Source organism: Hyaena hyaena, unplaced genomic scaffold (genome assembly GCF_003009895.1).
Source record: "Hyaena hyaena isolate Hyena2069 unplaced genomic scaffold, ASM300989v1 scaffold_4, whole genome shotgun sequence".
In the NCBI taxonomy this organism is placed as follows: Eukaryota; Metazoa; Chordata; class Mammalia; order Carnivora; family Hyaenidae; genus Hyaena; species Hyaena hyaena.
In genome coordinates this window covers 2,227,696-2,243,177 of record NW_024080636.1, presented here as the reverse complement: position 1 = coordinate 2,243,177, position 15,482 = coordinate 2,227,696, and the positions used below count along the sequence as shown (strand labels likewise).

At 57.2% G+C, this 15,482-nt stretch overlaps 1 protein-coding gene across 2 annotated transcripts; it reads right to left on the bottom strand.

Moving 5' to 3' along the window:
• Positions 1-85: 85 nt before the first annotated feature.
• Positions 86-12,845, bottom strand: CSDC2 (cold shock domain containing C2). Of its 2 annotated transcripts, XM_039234569.1 has the most exons (4): positions 12,696-12,845; positions 4,328-4,626; positions 2,644-2,766; positions 86-2,054 (listed from the first exon to the last, which is right to left on the bottom strand). In XM_039234569.1, exons 2-4 carry the CDS (start codon positions 4,501-4,503, stop codon positions 1,889-1,891), a joined length of 465 nt encoding a protein of 154 aa, XP_039090500.1. In that variant the 5' UTR covers positions 4,504-4,626; positions 12,696-12,845; the 3' UTR covers positions 86-1,888. The 2 variants fall into 2 exon arrangements, with proteins under 2 accessions (XP_039090500.1, XP_039090492.1); XM_039234561.1 differs by lacking the exon at positions 12,696-12,845 and having other exon boundaries at positions 86-2,051; positions 4,328-4,571.
• Positions 12,846-15,482: the final 2,637 nt, after the last annotated feature.

Genomic DNA, 15,482 nt, shown 5'->3' with positions numbered 1-15,482 from the left:
GAAGGCCCGAACAAGGGTTGGTTTGGGGTACCCTCCCCAAGCTCCTCCCCAGGGACCCAGACAGACAGGCAGCTCTGGGCCAGGCTGAGTCACAGTTGAGGGTTTATTGCCAGTGTTAGGAGGTGGGGGAGGGGGGTTCCGGACGGCTGGGGGGCTCAGGAGGATCTCTGCCTTGGCTGCAGGGCTGTGGGTCTGGAGGAGCCCTCCTGCCCCTCTGCCCCCCAGGCAGCCCTGGGCTGATGTCACCACTTCCTATCTCCAGGCTAGTGTCTTAAGGAGGCAGGGGAGGCTGCTCTGGGGAGTTAACCTGCACCAATAAACCTTCCACCAAGGAAGCCAGGAAGCCTAAGGATAGTCCTCTGGGGCAAGTCCTTGCCAGAGTAGCTCCAGTGCAGTGGAGGGGGAGGGGGTCAGGCTGGACCATTCTTGGTTTGGGGATGGGGTGCAGCCAGCATATCTCAGCAGTTCTGGCCCCTCAGCCTTGCAGGGACTGAGAAGGGGAGGGGTGAACCTATCCCAGCTGATCTCTACCCTGGGGCCTCAGGGCACCCGCAGGGCTGGGCATCCTTCTAAACAGACACCCCCTCATTCTGGGCATTTGAGCCCGTTTTCCTCACAAACCCAGTCTCCAAAAGGTCACTGTCCCTGGCAGGCCTTCCCTTGACCCCCATTTCTTTTCCCATCAAACGATGTGTTTTCTGGAAAGGAGGGTGGTGGTGGTGGTGGCTGTAGGATGGAGGCAAAGCTGCTCCTTCCTGGCCTCCCAGGCGGGACCAGCCCCCCACCCGGGTGAATGCACACATGCACGGTAGCGCGCGCGCGCGCACACACACACACACACACACCTCAAGGGACTCACAAGATGGGGATCACACACGTCGGCCACTGGCCTGTTGGGGGCGCAGCAGCCACCTACTGTAGCTGTGGGAAGAGGACCCAGCAAGGGGAGGCAGGGCTGCTGGTCTCGCAGGGTGGGGGCTGTCCTGTGGGTGCCCATGCCAGGCCCAGCCTGAGGGGACGCGCGTCTGCATCACCAGGTCCTCAGCAGCCGGCATGTGTGGGCCTGGGCAGAGTGTCCGCAGAGCCCGGGTCAGGCCAAGGGGACGGCTCCGTCCAATCTGGGGGCGATGCACCCCTGCTCCTCCACAGATCCGCATCTCGAGGGTGGAGGCAGCGTGGCTTAGCGCAGCCCGGGGCGTTTGGGGGGGCAGGGACGCAGCCTCAACGTGTTCATAGAGCCATTGCCAGGCTGAGGGACTGTGACCACCTACGTTCCACCCTCCGCTCCTTGCCTACTTCTCCGGGACGCTGGGAGGAGGGGCAGATGGAAGGAAGTCTGGGCCGCGGCGGTGAGGAGGGCTCTGCCTCCAAGGTGTGCCCTCTCCCTGCCAGAGGCTGGGAGGCTCTCGCTGGCCTGGCTTCTGAGGGAAAAGGGTACAGGCCACAGTGGGGGACCCCAGCCCAGGGCGGGAGGTGTCAGAACAGGCAGAGTCTGGTCCCTGGGCCAGAGGCAAGGGGAACAAGCTGGTGCGATGGGCCCCCTGGCGCCCCTGCCTCCCAGGCCCAGGCCTGACGCAGGCCCTCAGAGGCTCAGTGGGCAGGAGGGCGAGGGGGTCCTGTGTGGATGCGGCAGGGCGGGGGAGGAGAGTGGACACACAGAAGGCAGGTCCGGTGGCCTCCCCTTCAGTCCGGCTCACACAATAGTCACTGGTCACGGGGGTGGATGGAGGCACACGCTCACGGCCACAAGCACAGACGGACAGACGTGTACAGTGAGGCCGCCCAGGGGACTGGGTCAGCCAGCGCAGCGGGGCCCGGAGCCCGCTGCTGCCCATCTACCCAGCGTGGCTCCCCACCCGCCCAGCAGCCGACATGTGAGCCCCCCCGCCTAGGAGCCCACGACCTGGCCGGACCATGTCTCGTGGGGGGTGTGTGGGGCCAGCTGTGTGAGCACCACCTCTACGGCCTGGAACTTCTGGTTCTTGGGTGGGATGGGGCACATCTTGTAGGTCACCTCGTCGCCTTCCACCGGCACGTACTCCCCCTCGATGCTGCTAGGTGGGAGAGGAGCGTCAGCCCAGCAGCGGGCCCCCCGCTCCCGGGCAGCGTCTGGGGGCTGAGGGCGGCCTCCCCTCCCTTCCCAGAGCTTCAGCTCTCGAATCTGTACAGTGGGAACCCTGAACGGCCCCTCCCTCTCTCTGCTGTTTGAAGATCGAGACATGCAGGGCACGGGCCGTCCAGCGGCCTAGAGAAACTCGGTGTCCTCTCCAGGTCCTGCCTGGCATCAGGGCCGGGGGCCGGGCCTGGACCACCTCTCCTCCGTCTGTGTGCCCTTCAGGCTGAAAAGCCCAGGGTCTGGCCCAGCCCTCTCTGTTCCCAAGATTTTGAAACAGGATCCCAGGGCTGAGCCAGTGGTTCCGGGGGGAGGGGAGGGCCCGGGAGGGCCCGAGTGTCCCCTCCCGACCTGGCTCCAGCCCTCCTCCTCCTGCCCCCAGGCACCCGCAGCTCCTGCAGCAGGAGAAAGATGCCAGGAACACAGACTTCAGCCAGGCAGGGGAGAGGCCAGGGGAGGCATTTCTTGAGGCACTGCCAGGACCCTGCAGCAGGGGCCCAGCCAAGAATAGGGACGCCGGAGGGACTCACTCAGATACGTGCACAAAGATGTCCTCGGATCCATTCTCAGGGGTGATGAAGCCGTGGCCCTGTGAGCGTGAGAACTGCTTACAGACACCCTTGAACACTGGGCCAGCCGAGGCACGGGCTGTCCTGAGGATAGAGTAGGGGGGTTAGAGCTGCTGGGGACTCCCCTCCCTGGACGCCCACCACCCTCCCGGGCCCTGCCTGCAAAGCCCGTCTCAGGGCTGCGGAAAACCCTCCGCAGGCCAGAAACTGAGCACAGTGATGCTAGCTCAGCCTTCTCGTGGTCCCATTGCACAGTAAGGAGACCGAGGCCCAGAGAGGGGAACTGGCTTTCCCAGGGTGCAGAGCAAGTGGGTCTCCTCACTCCCAGGGAGTGCCGCTCTTTCTCTCTACACAGCACCCTCCCCTCTTGAGATTGTTTGGGCTTACGTGGGCTCCTATTGTAAGATTTCTTTTTTTAAATTTACTTATTTTGAGAGAGAGCATGTATATGCACATGCACCGCAAGCAGGGGAGGGGCAGAGAGAGAAGAAAGAGAATCGCAGTTTCCTAGTTATCAGCTGGGAGCCTGATATAGGGCTCGAACTCACAAACCATGCATGAGATCATGACCTGAGCCGAAATCAAGGGTTGGAAGCTTAACCAACTGAGTTACCCAGGCAACCCCTGTCATAAGACTTCTGATGGAAGAACATCCAGCCTAAACTTGAATGCCCCCTGAAATGGGGAGCTCACTACCTTTTGAAGCAGCAGTATCATATTCACTTGTTACTCATCCACTCATTCATCATTTATTAAGCACGTGCTCTGTGCCTGGCCTTGGGTTGGACATAGGGAACAATTGGTGCTTGCCATCAAAAAACCCTCCTTCAGGGGCGCCTGGCTGGCTCCATCAGTGAAGCATGCTACTCTTGATCTTGGGATCATGAGTTCAAGCCCCATATTGGGCACAGAGCTTGAAAAACGGGGCGTGGCTGGGTGGCTCAGTTGCTTGGGCGGGTGACTCTTGATTTCAGCTCAGGTCATGATCTCACAGTTTGTAGGTTTGAGCCCTGCATCTGGCTCCATGCTGACAGTGCGGAGCCTGCTTGGGATTCTCTCTCTCTGCCCCTTCCCTGCTCACTTGCTCTCTCTCAAAAATAAAACAAAATAAAATAAAATAAAATACCTTCTCCTTTGGCCAAGACAAGTCAAACTCCCTCCCCCATGTGATCCCACCCAGCGAGCTACCCCAGAGGCTCAAGCTGGTCTGTCTAGACTGCCCACCCCCCACCAAAAGTCAGTTGCATGCTTCCATTTTGGTCCAGGCTGATGCATGTATGTGGAACACCCAGCTTCCTTCTTCACCTAATACATCTTCCAAACACAGTAGGACCTCATCTTCCCTGATGCCTGAAGCTGGGTCCTCTCCCCCTACCCTGAAGGATGGAGGTGAATGGTGGATAAGTTACTTCTGGATTGTAAGCAGTTAATGGGTGGAGACTGGCTTATTCATCACTGAATCCCCTGGTCAGGTGCTCAATAAATCTTAGCGGAGCGAGCAAATGAATGAACACAGTAGTTACTGGAAGGTCCATACACAGCTCCCCTGTATTTGAGTGAGAACAACAGGGGTTGGGAAAAGATGGGGCTGGGGACTTGTCCTGGGGAAAGATCTCTGGAGCCTGGGCGAGGGGCAGGTACTCACGCTGAATATGTCCTGGTCCGCTTGGTGGGCAGAGGACTGGGCAGGTCCCGAGATGAGATGCCTCCCCGCTCCCAGACCCTGCTGCCCTCCCGGTGGAAGGGGAAGGTGGGCCAGACAGGAGACTTGGGGGAGTGGAGGGGGGGCACTACTGGGGGCGACGTGGGCTCTGAAGTCATGGCGGGTCCAGCAGGAGAGCCTGGTGAGCTCCCGGGCTCAGGGGCCGGCGAAGAGTGTGGGCGTCCTTGCGGGCAGGGCCCGGCCTGGCCCTGCTCGGCAGCCGCACCAGCCACAGGCTCCGTCTGGAAGGGGGAGAGAGAGGTACAGGTGAGTGTGGTCCAGGAGGAGCGGATTCTAGACACCAGGCACAGGTCTGGAGGACTGGGCCTGCTTGTGAATCCTCACAGGGTGACTCCAGGACACTGACTCAGGGTCCTCACCAGGAAGACAAAAGAGTCATCTAACCCTGCTATGGGCTGAACTGTTTCCCCTAAAATTCATATGCTTAAGCCTTAACCCCCAGTGTGCTGGTATTTGGAAACGGGGCCTTTGGGAGGTAATGAGGTACAGGTGAGGTCACAAGGGTGGGGCCCCATGATGGGATTAGTGCCCTTGGAAGAAGAGACCCAGAAAGCTTGCTTCCTCTCTGCCAGGTGAGGAACACTACCAGATGGGGGCTGTCGGCAAAAGAAGGCTTGCACCAGAAGGAGACCATGCTGGCGCCCTGATCTTGGGCTTCCAGCTCCAGAACTGTGAGTAAATGTCTGCTGTTTGAGCCCCCAGGCTGTGGTATTTGGTCACGATGGACAGTCCAAGCTAATACTAACCTTAAAGTCTTTCCAGCTGGAAGCTTAATTCTCTAACTCCAGGGGCCCAGGAGGTGGGATGGGTAATGTGGCCAGTGATGATCTGGAACGTAGTTTGGCACAAGTGTCAGCGGCTTCAAATCCACAGACCCGGGTTCGAATCTCAGCTTTGTCACTGTAACTTGGTGACCTCAACGATTCCAACATGGTGGGTGGGAGTGCACTCTCTGACCCAGTTGGGTTTGAATCCCGCCTCCTATACCTAACTGGCTGTGCAGTCCCGGTCAACACTCTAGACCTCTGGCTCAGTTTCCTGCTCTGTAAAATGGGGACAGTGCTGGCTCTTACTTCATGGAGGAGGTTGCCATGTGGATTTAATGACTCTCTACCTGCTTCGAGCACCACCAGCGTGTGGTAAGCTCTTGGGAATGCTGGTGATTTTTCCTCAGCCCCACTTTCCTCTGCTCCAAAGTGATGTTGAGGATACTCACCACGCAAGGCTGCTGCGGAGTCCATGATTCAGTGTGTGTGACAGCCTCTGGCATCTCAGAGACACCCAATAAATTACTGTCATCACTGCTGATCAATAGAAATTCCCTCATCACCAGCTCAGTGCCTGGATGACCTTGAAAGAATGCATCCTCTATTTTCCTCTCTTGAGGAAGAGAACACAGTTCTCTCTCCCCAGGGGTTGGGAAGTCTTAGGTCCCAAGAGACGCCACTGTGGAACCCTGGGGAAGACAGCTGAGTGTACTGAGCCTGCAGCAGGTGGTCTGCCACAGGGGGGGCTGGGCAGGCCACTCAGACCAGGAGAGCACGGGCCCCCCAGCTCCGCTGTGTGCTAGCTGCTGACCTCGGGTAGTATTTCCACTGGCCTCAGTTTCCTCATCTGTACAATGGATCTGATAAACGCTACATCACTCCCTCACAGGCTATGGCGAGGCTTGGCGAAGCCTGGAGATATAAAGAAGCTCTCATAATCCACAGTCATGTAGGAGGGAGGATGACGAGGTTCTCTGCTTCCTCACCCCTGTTCTTTACTACCTCACCCCCTCGCCCAAAGGCCCTAGTGTCAGAGGTAAATCCCTGAGCCTCAAGCTGATTTCTGGCCTCCATCTTGGGCCACACCCCTAGCCTGGAATTTCCAGGGAAGAGTTGAAGGCTCCTTAGGAGTCTAGGGTCCAAGGAGCCCCAAAACACGGCACGGCAGGGCTCTGGAAGAACTGAGGAGTCTCACCCCCCAACAAGGGGGCAGGTTTCCTGGCTGCCGTTCAAGGTCACACGCAAGCGGGATTTTTCTGGGTCAGGATGATGAGCTGTCTCTACCATCCCTGGGGGGGAGGGGGATGCTCCTCCAGCCCAGCAGCCCCCCATCCCCCATCCCCCTCTGGCCAGGAGAGTGCAGGGGAGTGGCCATTGCCTCTCAGGCCCCTCAGGCCTCCACATACCGCCCTCCCCCCAGCTGAGGTGGCCTTTTGCTTCCTGAGCCTGCTCCAGGAGGCAGGGCCAGGTGTGGCGTCCTTACTCCCATTTCTAGAGAGAAGAAAAGCAATCACACAGAAACTTGTACATGAACGTTCACACCAGCATTCTTCACAATAGGCCCCAAGTGCACACACCCCAACAGTCATCAGCAGGTGCATGGAGAAACAAGGCGTGGTGTAGCTGCAGACTGGACTATTACTCGGCCACAAAGAGGAATGAAACACTGACGCCTGCCCCAACACGGATGAGGCTAGAAGTCATTGTGCTACGTGGGAGAAGCCAGTCACATCGCTAGATTCCATTCACGTGAAATGTCTAAACTGCAAGATCCACAGAGAGTGCATTAGTGGTTGCCAGGCTTAGGGGGAAGGGAGAAAGGAGAGTAAATTCTTTTTTTTTTATGTTTATTTATTTTTTAATGTTTTTTTTTTTCATTTCTGAGAGAGAGAGAGAGACAGCATGAGCAGGGGAGGGTCAGAGAGAAAGGGAGACACAGGATCTGAAACAGGCTACAGGATCTGAGCTGTCAGCACAGAGCCCGACGCGGGGCTCGAACCCACAAACCTTGAGATCATGACCTGAATCAAAGTCGGATGCTTAACTGACTGAGCCACCCAGGCGCCCTATGTTTGCTTATTTTGAGAGAGAGTGCATGTGTGTGAACGGGGGAAGGGCACAGAGAGAGAGAGAGAGAGAGAGAGACAATCCCAAGCAGGCTTCCTGCTGTGAGCATGGAGGCCGACTTAGGGCTTGATCTCACAAATCCATGAGATCATGACCTGAGCTGAAATCAAGAGTTGGACACGTAACCAACTGAGCCACCCCGGCGCTCCAAGGGGGAGTAAATTTTAATGGGTGCCAAGTTTCTTTCTGGGGTGATGAAGAGGTCCTCAAACAGACTGTGGCATTGTTGCACAACTCTGTGAATACACTAAAAGCCACTGACTTGTCCACCTTAAACAGCAGAGTTATATGGTATGCAAATCATATTGCAATGAAGCTGTTATCAAAAAGGAAAGCAGGCAGGAAATTTACCCAAGCAGACACCGCAGGGCCCTGCAGCTCACTCTGCAGGGGGTGCTCCCCCCCAACGTGGTCACGGGTGGCAGGTGGGCAGAAGTTCCTCTTCCTTCTCTCCAGGACCCAGGATGGTCCTGGCCTGCCCCCTGCACAGTTTTCCCAGGGCTGGTATTGTGCCTGGTAGTGACAGCCGGTGCTGGGAGGTCGTGGGGGGTGGGGAGGGGGGGCACAGGCAGCCCACAGTGGTTTCCAGGGAGACACAGCTGAGCTGGGCCCTGCTCCCAACAGCCAGGCCTCTTCCAGGGAAGGGGGAAGATGCATTGGTTACCCAGGGTTAGGGTTGACGGCAGCCCCCCTTCCTGCCTCTCCCGTAAATGGGTTGGGACCCATGATGGACCAGGCAGCAGGAGGGAGGACGGACAATGGAATAAGAGCAATGGTAGGTGCTCGCAGGACTGGCAGGGACTGCTCCCTGACCCTTGAACCCCACCCCACCCCAGCGGCTCTCTGGAAGAAGCCCATAGTTGGCTAAGAGCAGGAGTTAGGGCTGGGGGTAGGGGGGCAGACCAAGCAGCCTCACAGTGCAGAGAGCGCTGCTCTGCGGTCTCCCTTCACTTCCTTCCGCTTCTGGAAAACAGGGAGCACAAGAAGTCCTCCAGCAGTGGATACAGGTGAGGGTGAGATGTGATGGATGCCGGAAGAACCGGGTAGGTACCGGGTAAGAGCTGGCTTCTCCCAGACAGGGTGCTAAATTGGGCTTGGGAGAAGGAGGAGTGGGTAGAGGGAGAGACCCAGCTAAGCTGAGCCAAGCCCTCCCGCTCCTCTTTCCTGCTTCCCCAGGGAATTGCCCACCCACCAGGTCTCCGCCCTGCCCCTCACTGCTTCTCCTTTTCCTTAAATTCCCGCAGCTGCCCTTTAAGGCTCCTGCTATTACTACTACATTTTGCAGATGAAAAACCTGAGGCTCAGAGAGACTAAGTCACTCACTCAAGGCCACACAGCAATTAATGGCCGAGCCAGGACTTGAACCAAGGTAATCTGACTCTGGAGCCCTGGAAGTCAGGGGCCCTGGGTTCAGGCCCTGCATTGCTACTAATGGGGCTGTGCAACCTTGGGCAGTCTTCGCCTCTCTGGCCCCGGCCAGGAAGAAGGGAAGGAGGGGATGCAGAGTGAGCCTCCAGGGCAGACCCTTTCTCCAGAGTGTCGCTGCAGAAAGGGGCAGGCAAGAAAGTCTTTGAGGAGGCTGCTTTCCATTTCAAAATCTCCCAGTTGCCCTGAAAGGTTGCAATTACAATTGTTTCTATTTTACAGATGAGGAAACTGAGGCTTAGAGAGGCTCTAAGTGACTTGCCCGAGGTCACACGGCAGGGAAGTGACAGAGCCCGGGTTTGTCTGAAGGTGAACAGTGCTCTTCCCGTGAGGTTAAATTCTGTTCCTGGTTCAGCCAAAACGCGGCTGGAGTTTTACCAGAACGTTCCCTTGAGAAACTAAAGGGGAAAACAAACTCCTCCAAAGGCAGAGAAACAGATGTATTTGTAGAACATTTGTTTTGGTTCAGACGGAGTTAAAGCTCAGCCCCCGAGGGACTTGGTATGACTGTCTGAGAGCCTCTGTTGCCGAAACCGTGCCCTTCAGAATTAGCCAACTAGAGGACGGTCTGCAGTGACCCTCCCTCTCTGAGCCTCAGTTTCCTCCTCTGTCAGATGGGGCTAATAGCAGCACCCGTCTCCTGGTGGGAGGAGCTGAAACCCCAGCGATTGTGCAGACAGAAGGATCAGGAAAGGTAAAAACAAAACAAGCAGGGCTGTTCAGAGGTAACCTGAGGTGAGGCCCTGATACCGTGTCATGGGGCCGTGGGGCTGTGGGCAGTGGCTCAGCCCTGTCAGCAGGTGACCATCGTCCTGGTGCTGGGGCTACTCCAATTCTCAGGTACCCCAAAAAGAATGGGGCAGGGAATGGCCCCCAGAGTCCTCTCTCGACCATGAGAATCCCTCTTGTTCCGGGCAGATTAGGAAAAGCGAACCGGCTCAACCACCCAGTGCTGTGTGATTTGGAGCAAGCACTTAACCCTCTCTGGACCTCGTTTTTCCCCTCAGCTGCTCGAATCATCACTGGTCCAGATGACTACTCAAGGTCAGTCCAGCTGTCCTCTGAGGTTGTCAAAAATGCACATATCGCTGAAAGGAAACTGAATGCCGGGCCCTGAGACAACAGACAGGAGAGGGGGCGGGCCCACCCTTAGAGGACCCCCCGTCCAGCGGGAGGAAGACTGACCAGCACACAGCGTGAGAAGTCCTAACGTGACAAGAGGCATGGCTATCACATATTGTATTGGGGTACCATGGACCCCAGTTAGCCACGTGCCAGTGGGGTGCCAAGCCCTTGGCCCCATTTCCTCAGGTAGGCCCCACAACCCCCTGCCACGTGATAATTACTGTTATTATCCCCATTCTTTAGAAGAGTAAACTGAGGCCCAGAGAGGGGTAGTGTGGGGTCACACAGCAGGTCAGGAGCTGTGCTTCTACACCTGGAGATGTTGGGGGGGAGGTTACAGAAAGACCTCTGGGAGCGGGGGTGGGTGTGGGGGGGTGGGAAGCTCCCTGACATGCTCCCTCCCCGGGAGAAGGAAGAGCAGGGGCGTGGAGGAATTGGGGAGTTGGGACTCGGGGTTCTATTTCTGGCTTTGTGCTGACTCAGACCATGACCTTGGGTGAATCACTTGCCAACTCTGGCAAGCTTACAAACAACTCCCCCAATAAAAGTGTCCCACCCCCAAGGCCCTGGCATGGAGGAGCTGTCAGGGGGAGGCAAGGATACAGTGGCTTCAAAAGCGGACGGACAGAGAACACACGGTGGGGCCCAGGAGGGTGAGGAAGCGGCCTCAGGACCATGAGCTAGAAGCCGGCCCTTTCCCAGCCACCCCCTCCCCCAGCCACCAGACATTCCTTAAAATACACCAGTGCCAGAGCTGCCCCAGCAGCTGGAGGTGACCTAATTAAACCTCATTCTTTCCCCTCCTACAGTGTGTGTGTGTGAGGGGGTGAGGGGCCGCCCCGGCCAATACTTGAGCTTCGTTGAGACCTTTTTAACTCTCCTTGTCACCTGCCCCTTCGTCCCTGGGGGGGCTGCTCTGATGAAGGCCTTTGGGCTTCCTCGCCATCAGTGGGGGGTGAGGGTGCCAAGATGGACACGGGAGGCGCCATGCTCACGTCCCAGCTCTGCCAGGCTGTATGACCCTGAGCAAGTCACTTTCACATTCTGAATCCCCCTAGATGGAGGAAGGGGGGGTGGTCAAAGTCACACTGGTAGCTGAACTCAAATCAGTGTGCCCCAAAGCCCAGAGCTTTCCAATGTGCCATGCCTCCACCCCGGGGAGCACTATCCCACCGGCTTTGGAGCAGGGAGAAAGTCCCCCACTACTCCCTGCTCCCTACCCCGCTGCACTACGTGGACGAAGGTCTGAACTGCCCCAAGCCCCCTTCCCACCAGGCTCTGCGACTTGGCTGTGCTGGTTTGTGACCAGCAGTTGGGACCAGCTCAGCCAAGCCCTGAGCGCCCTCTGCTGGTGCCAGTCTAGACGACCTGCCTTGGGCCCAGCCTGTGGGTGTCCCTTTCCACCGGCTGGCTGTGTAAGACCCCTGTTCCTCCCTCCTGAGCCCCTCCACGGCCAATGCGCGTCCACGGACATTGCCTGGCCCAGGAGGGGATTCTGCGTCCCAAACTGTCCTCTGGCCTTTCCCAGGCCCCTGGGCAACCAGTCCCTGCTTAGACCATCTCTGTTTTTGGAGTAGGGGGCAGACACATCCAGAGGGGTGGGGCAGACACAGGAGATAGATGTTGGAGAGGACTTCAAGGAAATGGTGGGGGTAGGCAGAGGGAGTCTGGGCGAAGGAAACATCCAGAATTTGGAGGGCCCAGAGGCCCCTGGGATGGAGTTAGTTTGGGGGGAGCCGGCTCCCCATCCTCCAGTGGGGAGCTGGAGACTGCCCCTTCCCATCGAGGGGCCTCTGCTGGAGCACATCCAGGTGGGCACGGTGCCAGGCTCTCAGAGAGGTTGCCCACCCTCCACCCTCCGCCCTCCACCCGGGCACGCTTCCTCCTCCCCTCCCCCAGCCCCAGCCGCTGCAGCAGTTCACACTGTATTTATTATTGTTCTCGCTCAGTGTCCCCCTCCCCTCTCCCTGGGAAGAGCCTGCAGGCTGGCAGCTTGGCAGGAACCTGCTGTCTCCCTTGAGGGTGCCAGCATCACCCCTTCTCTCTGCCTGGACTCCCTGTGCCGGGGCAGGCCACTCAGGGACTGTCCCTGCATCCCACAGCTGGGGGGCCGGCAGCCCCTGGCTTATCACCCTCGCTTGCTCTCCAGGGACTGCACCCTGGCGAGGGTGGAGGTCAGAGGCAGACCAGCAAGCCCGGGAGAGGAGTGGCCTCAAGAGAGGGGAGGAGAGCTCTGGGTGGGGGTGCCTCTGAGGCGAAAATAATTACATGGAGCCACCTCTCCAAGCCAATTAACACAATTATCCCCATCGCATTGGGGAAGACACAGAGCCAGGGCAAGACTGCTGCTCCAAGTCCGACTGCCTGCCTGCCCTGGATGGTCCCTCCCGAGCCCCAGCCCCAAATCCCCGGGGAAAGACCCGTACGCTCCCTGAACGCTCCCTGCTGCATTCTCGTTTGGGCAGGAGCACCACTATGTCCCCAGTCACTGCTCTTCCCCAGACAGGAGGCTGCGGCTTGGCAGGTGTCTGCCGATTCCCTGCCTCTTGAGCCACACAAGTCCCAGACACACACGCACAGACACACACACAGACACACTCCCTCTCATAGGGAGCCACACAGCCTCAGCTTCCCGTGGCGGCCAGGAGGAGGGAGGGGAGGAGGGAGGACAGAGTGGGCTCAGCTTCATATCCTCCTACATCCCCCCGAGTAAACTGAACTGGGCTGGGCCAGCCCCAGGGGAAGTACCCACCTTCCCGCCCCGCCACTTGGAGCCTCCCTGCTTTGCCCCTGCCAAGGCCAGTTTCTGGGGCTGGTGTGCCCCCCTCCCCCCCGCAGCCCCTTACCTCTCCTTGCCAGACGCGGTCCAGGCACGGCCTCCTGCAGCGCCGTGGGCACTCTGCCTCTCGAGGGGCGCTCGGCGCTGACCAGCAGGGGATGGGTCTGAAAGATGTGTTGTGTGTACGCCACTGTGTGCGTGTGTGTGTGTGTGTGTGTGTGTGTGTGTGAGAGAGAGAGAGAGAGAGAGAGAGCGCGCGAGCATGCGGCACCTCGAGCCCCTCACTCACTCACTCACACACGCCCTCCTCCTGACGTCAGGAAGAGCGAGAGGGAGGGGCTGGGCTGGGAATTTGTACTCCCTGCTTAAAGGGACATGGGGCCCTGTTGCCTCTGGGCCAGACACCGCCTCCTGAGTCAGGCACAGGCTGGGTGACAGAGTTAGCTGCGTCTCTCAGGGCCCTAAAGCTTCTTTTTTTGGAAAGTGGCTTTTATTGCCAGGCCAGCGTATAATTTGCCCTGCCAGGTGGGAGTAGCTGCTGAGGAATGCAGCGGGGAGTAGCTGGGGCAGCCTGCATTCCTGGCAATTAGAGAGCTAGTGCGCGTGCGTGTGTGTGTGTGTGTGCGCGCGCGCGTGTGTGTGTGAGAGAGAGGGTGTGTGCTAGTGCATGTGTGTGTGTGTGAGAGAGAGGGTGTGTGCTAGTGCATGTATGTGTGTGTGAGAGAGAGGGTGTGTGCTAGTGCATATGTGTGTGTGTGAGAGAGAGAGGGTGTGTGCTAGTGCATGTATGTGTGTGTGAGAGAGAGGGTGTGTGCTAGTGCATGTATGTGTGTGTGAGAGAGAGAGAGGGTGTGTGCTAGTGCATGTGTGTGTGTGTGAGAGAGAGAGAGGGTATATGCTAGTGCATGTATGTGTGTGTGTGAGAGAGAGAGAGAGGGTGTGTGCTAGTGCATGTATATGTGTGTGGGAGAGAGAGAGGGTGTGTGCTAGTGCATGTATATGTGTGTGTGTGTGTGTGTGAGAGAGAGAGAGAGAGAGAGAGAGGGCATGTGCACACGCTGGGAGCTGCGGGGTGGGGGTGAGGCCGGGAGAACTGAGGTCTCAGCAGAGAGGAGCTCTCTCTGAGGGTGCTCTAGACAAGCTGGGTTTCCAGGGATTCTCAGACCTTCCTCTGCCCTCTGGTTCCTCACAGTCCCCTGTCCTCACAGTCCCATTAACACTGACACTGTGCTCAGGTCTGTCCCTCATTTGGCCGAGATCCTTGTGAGTATGTGAACGTTGGCAAGTCACACGAACTCATCTCCTTCTCTGGCCCCCAGCAGAAGACATTTCTATCGAATTGAATTGAGTTGAATTGAATCGAATTGCAATACATTGCGTTGCATTGAAGAAGTCCCTAAGGGAACAGCATGCTTGCTACACGCACATACATATACAAACACACAGACACACACGTGTGTGCGCACACCCAGGCTGGAGAGCTCCCCCTCCCCTACTCAGAGCCCAGGATGTGGCCCTGGGTGTGAATCTCTGCTCCAGAACCTCAGGCGTGTATGATTTGGAAAAACTCTTACTGACTCTAATCCTCTGCAGTCTTTCCGCCGAGAAGAGAGGCTCTTTCTGATAGGGCGGTGGGTCCAACACAGTAGTATATAAGCCCCAGACCCCACTGAAGAGGCTTCCACAAAGGGGTTTCTCTTCCTTCCCATCCTCTTTCTCAGTCTTGGCTTAGAAGGAAGGAAGACTTTCCTGTATATGTTCTTAGTCCTCCTGAGGCGGCCTGGCATTTTCAAAAGAAGTCTTATTAGGGTGCCTCGGTGGCCAACTTTGGCTCAGGTCATGATCTCATGGTCCGTGCGTTCAAGCCCTGCGTCAGGCTCTGTGCTGACAGCTGAGAGCGTGAAGCCTGCTTAGGGTTCTGTGTCTTCTCTCTCTGCCCCTTCCCAACTCACGCACTCTCTCTCTCTCTCAAAAATAAATAAACATTAAAAAAATTTTTTCCAAAAGAAGCCTTATTAAAATTAAAAGGAGGAGGGTGTTTGAAGGAAACAATCCATAAAAATACAAATAATAACAATAGCTAGTAAGACCCACTGAGAGCTTCCCACGTGTCAGGTAACATGCTTTGCCGCCATTCAAGACTCACAAAACTCCAGCCATTTATTATCATCATCCTTGTTTTGCTAGCGAGGCTGTGAGGCTCACACAGGAGGAGGCAATTGCCTGTGTTCATTACCTGGTTAGAAGGATATTTGAATCCAGGGCTGTCCAAGGCTGCCACACATCCCCACCCTTCCAGAACCTCCCAGAACAATCAGGCTCAGACAGTCTAGGTTTCTGATTCACTTGAGAGATGGCGGTACATGTTGCGTATTTTTACCTGAGGCCTGGGGTTCTGTTCCTATTCCACTGCTAGACTGGGGACCCTCACCCCGCTTAAACCTTTCTCTTCTTGGTTTCCTCTCTTCCAAAGATAATAATAATTTTCAAAGTGCCCGCATGGGCATCAGCTCACCTGCTGCTTATAACTCTGAGGTTTACCTGGGTGAGGAAACAGGCCAGGAGAGAGGGAGGACTTCACTGAGTCACCCGGCTCAGAAGCGACAGAGTGACAGAACAGGGGCCTGAGTCCCAGGCTCTGGGCCCATGGTTCTCAGGCCCCAAGAGAAGGGCTGGGGCCGGGGTGGATGCCTGCGATCTCTCCTGCCCACCACCCAGCGTCCCTTCTGGAGGGAACAGCCTCCCTGCTTTTGGGTGGAGAATCCCCTCTCCTCTCTCCGGAGCCACAGGACCCCTGGCCATGGCTGGCCCATCAGAACCGGAGTCAGGACTTGAGCTGGAAATTCAGTGACAA

Bases quoted from the DNA above. Each gene is read 5' to 3' on its own strand.
- CSDC2 (XM_039234569.1), bottom strand. From the start codon at position 4,503: ATGACTTCAGAGCCCACGTCGCCCCCAGTAGTGCCCCCCCTCCACTCC. The intron at 2,767-4,327 runs GTGAGTACCTGC...CTCTATCCTCAG, and splicing joins CGGACCAGGACATATTCAGC to GACAGCCCGTGCCTCGGCTG. The intron at 2,055-2,643 runs GTGAGTCCCTCC...TCTCCCACCTAG, and splicing joins ATCTTTGTGCACGTATCTGA to CAGCATCGAGGGGGAGTACG.